This window comes from Drosophila ananassae, chromosome 3R, assembly GCF_017639315.1.
Source record: "Drosophila ananassae strain 14024-0371.13 chromosome 3R, ASM1763931v2, whole genome shotgun sequence".
NCBI lineage: Eukaryota > Metazoa > Arthropoda > Insecta > Diptera > Drosophilidae > Drosophila > Drosophila ananassae.
The window spans coordinates 6,408,255-6,411,282 of record NC_057930.1 but is presented as its reverse complement, the minus strand read 5'-3'; the positions used below and the strand labels follow the sequence as shown (position 1 = coordinate 6,411,282).

At 40.1% G+C, this 3,028-nt stretch overlaps 1 protein-coding gene across 1 annotated transcript; it reads left to right on the top strand.

The window, feature by feature from the left end:
* Nucleotides 1-1,431: 1,431 nt before the first annotated feature.
* Nucleotides 1,432-2,423, top strand: LOC6496734 (seminal metalloprotease 1). Its single transcript, XM_001967317.4, has one exon. It carries the CDS (start codon nucleotides 1,474-1,476, stop codon nucleotides 2,254-2,256), a length of 783 nt encoding a protein of 260 aa, XP_001967353.1. The 5' UTR covers nucleotides 1,432-1,473; the 3' UTR covers nucleotides 2,257-2,423.
* Nucleotides 2,424-3,028: the final 605 nt, after the last annotated feature.

The following is a 3,028-nucleotide window of genomic DNA, read 5'->3' as shown; positions in this document are numbered from 1 at the left end:
CTCAACCCACTACTCCTGCCGGCCCTGATCAACAGTACTTTGTGTGGGGAGAGATCCTTCACTGCGTTGCATAATTTTGACCAAAATTATTATACGCTCTGCAATGGTTCAGTAATATAAAAAAATTGGAGATACATAATTATAGTCAGGAAGATTATAGTCAGAAGAAAAGAGAAAGTTGGGTATAAAATATGAAAAATGCACACCGACTGGGAAATGAGCTTGATAAAGAATGTTATTTTTAATGTTATATACAAGGTGCGTTCCAAAGTAAACAGGTCATTAAAAACTAAAAAAATATATAAAATCAAAATAGTCTCCTACTGCTCAATACAGCTTTTTTCACGATCAAAAGCATGTCGAACGAGTGTATGCCGGTGCCAGTGCAAGCCTTATGATCAGTCACAATATTGTAAAGGAAGTTTTTGTCCTTATTGACCTCCTTAATGAAGTCCTTCGAATTTTGGATTCTGAGCAATTTTGCTCGTTAGTCCATTTGTTCGAAACAAACCGTGCACAAACCGTTTCGTAAGCCCAAAATGTTTCGTCAAAATGCGATAAATCGATGTTCCATCAATACCATTTCCATCAATTTCAATGATGATTTATGAATTGAAACGTTTCGGTATCAGTTTAACCAATTTGAAAACAATATTGAATGATTTTGTCAATTCCTCTTTCTTCATTCACTCATTTCCGCACCGATAATACAAACATACTGTTTTTTTCCGAAAAGGAAAAAGGTTGTAGTGGACAACCGATAAAGATATCAGATTTAAAAGCGCCTACGATACCCGTATGCTCTTGACATGCGGATTGTAGATAGTTTTGTTTGTAATTTTTAAAAATGTAAATTGTAAATGTAAATTGCAGAAATTGTAATGCTATTGTAAATGCATTGCCTAGCCTTTTTCCACAATTTTTTTTTTCGACTCTATGATAAGGAAATTTGAGGGGCTATCAACGAAGCTAAGGGGTGATAAGAAGACGATCAAACACCTGAAAGACCGCGAAGAAGAAACTTGTGTTCTGGAAAGCGATTACGCGTGTTGAGGTTGTCGAGCCAATCGGAGAATTACTCATTGGCTATTCTTTAATTATATATTTCTTTCGTATTTTAGAAGCCACTTGAGAATTTAATCACTGTGCCACTTGAGTTTCAGTTCTCCTCCATAATACGCTATCATACTCAATGAATTTCGGCAATCCCAAAATACCTATAATTTATGACGTAGCCCGATAGATATATCGGCAAATTACATGACTAATTTTTGCAGAACATTGGACAGGTGACTGTAAACCTTGATTTGATTGGGTGTTCCGTCCGTCATTATCAATGTGCAAAATAAATTTACTCAGCATGTATCTAATCTAAGCGGTACGCCACCTCGCTCATATTTTTCAGATTTTATATATTTAAGTGCCAGTGCTTGCTTGGCGTATTAGTTTTTTGCGAGTAATACAACTGGCCAGATGTCGAAAGTGGGAATAGTGACTTTTCTACTGATGCAAGTCCTAATCAGCTGGGGCAAACCTTTGCCCGCAGGGGTCTACGACCCGGAAGAGGCTGGTGGCTTTGTGCAAGGCGACATGATGTTAACGCCGGATCAGAAAAATAATCTCGCATTTGGCCCCAAGGCCAGGAATGGCGTCATAAATCCTGAGAAGCGGTGGCCTCAGAACTTGGTGGTCTACAGAATTTCCGATGACTTCGATAATTCGCACAAAAAAGCCATCGAGACTGCCATTGAAACGTTGAAGCAAAACACCTGCATCAAATTTCGAGAGGCCACTGACGCGGACACAGCGTATCTAACGGTTACTGCAAATCCAGGAGGTTGCTACACTGCAGTTGGTTACCGGGGAGCGCCGCAGGAAATGAACCTTGAAGTATATCCACTGGGAGAAGGATGCTTTAGGCCAGGAACTATTCTGCACGAATTCATGCATGCCCTGGGATTCTACCATCAGCAAAGTTCAGCCATTCGGGACGGATTCGTAAATGTGGTCTACGACAACATCGTGCCCGGCAAGGAGTTTAACTTTGAAAAGTATTCGGACTCAGTGGTCACAGACTTTGATCTGGGGTACGACTACGACAGCTGCCTACACTACAGACCGGGTGCCTTCTCCATCAACGGCGAGGACACTATAGTTCCTCTGGACTCCAGTGCTCAAATTGGGCAACGCTTGGGTCTTAGTTCCAAGGACATAGACAAAATCAACATCATGTACAAGTGTCCTATTTTGGTATGATCCGCAATAGATTGGCTTTCTTTACCTGTGATATGTTCCAATTGTATACATATATACATTTTCACCGACTGGAGCGATTAGATCGGTTTTATAGATCCACGCTGTCATTGTCGGTGGTGCATGTTCTATATTTATCAAAGCGTAAATTAAAGCAACTTACTTTTTTATGATTGTGTCGTGTCTCTGATAATTCTTATCTGCAAGGGAAAAAAATTGTGGAGTAGCACAGGGAACCTTCAATGAGCCCACCTAGATAATTTTTACCAACTCTGAGCGTCTTGTAATTGCGGTCTGCTAATGCGATTTATATGCGAGATGCAAATGGCTGCAAAGGAAGCATCTGGCTTGGAAATGGAATTGGCACAGGCTCTCCAGGCACAATTCAGGACCCACTGCTAGCCCATAAATTCGATTTTCGTTTCGTTAGTTTCTCCAAAATGGTTCCTCTCCCTGCCACATTCTTACATATTTTGAACATGTGCCATGTCTTCCTCGCACATTGTTTTATTCGAAATTAAGAAAGGACCTGCATGTCGGGGAAAATTAGCATACGAGAAGCAGAGTTACAAATTTTGTCAGAATTAAATTGAACAAGGGAAATTGGGCAATTTCCCGAATAGACAGTTGGGACCCAGAACCTGGCTACAGTAATAATCTTAGACGGGTTTCTACCAACCAAAAAAAGTTAATTTTTTTAAATTGAATTCTTCCATACGAAATGCATTTCGGACCAAATATTATCTGCATTTGCCTTGAGCCAATTTGTCGATGG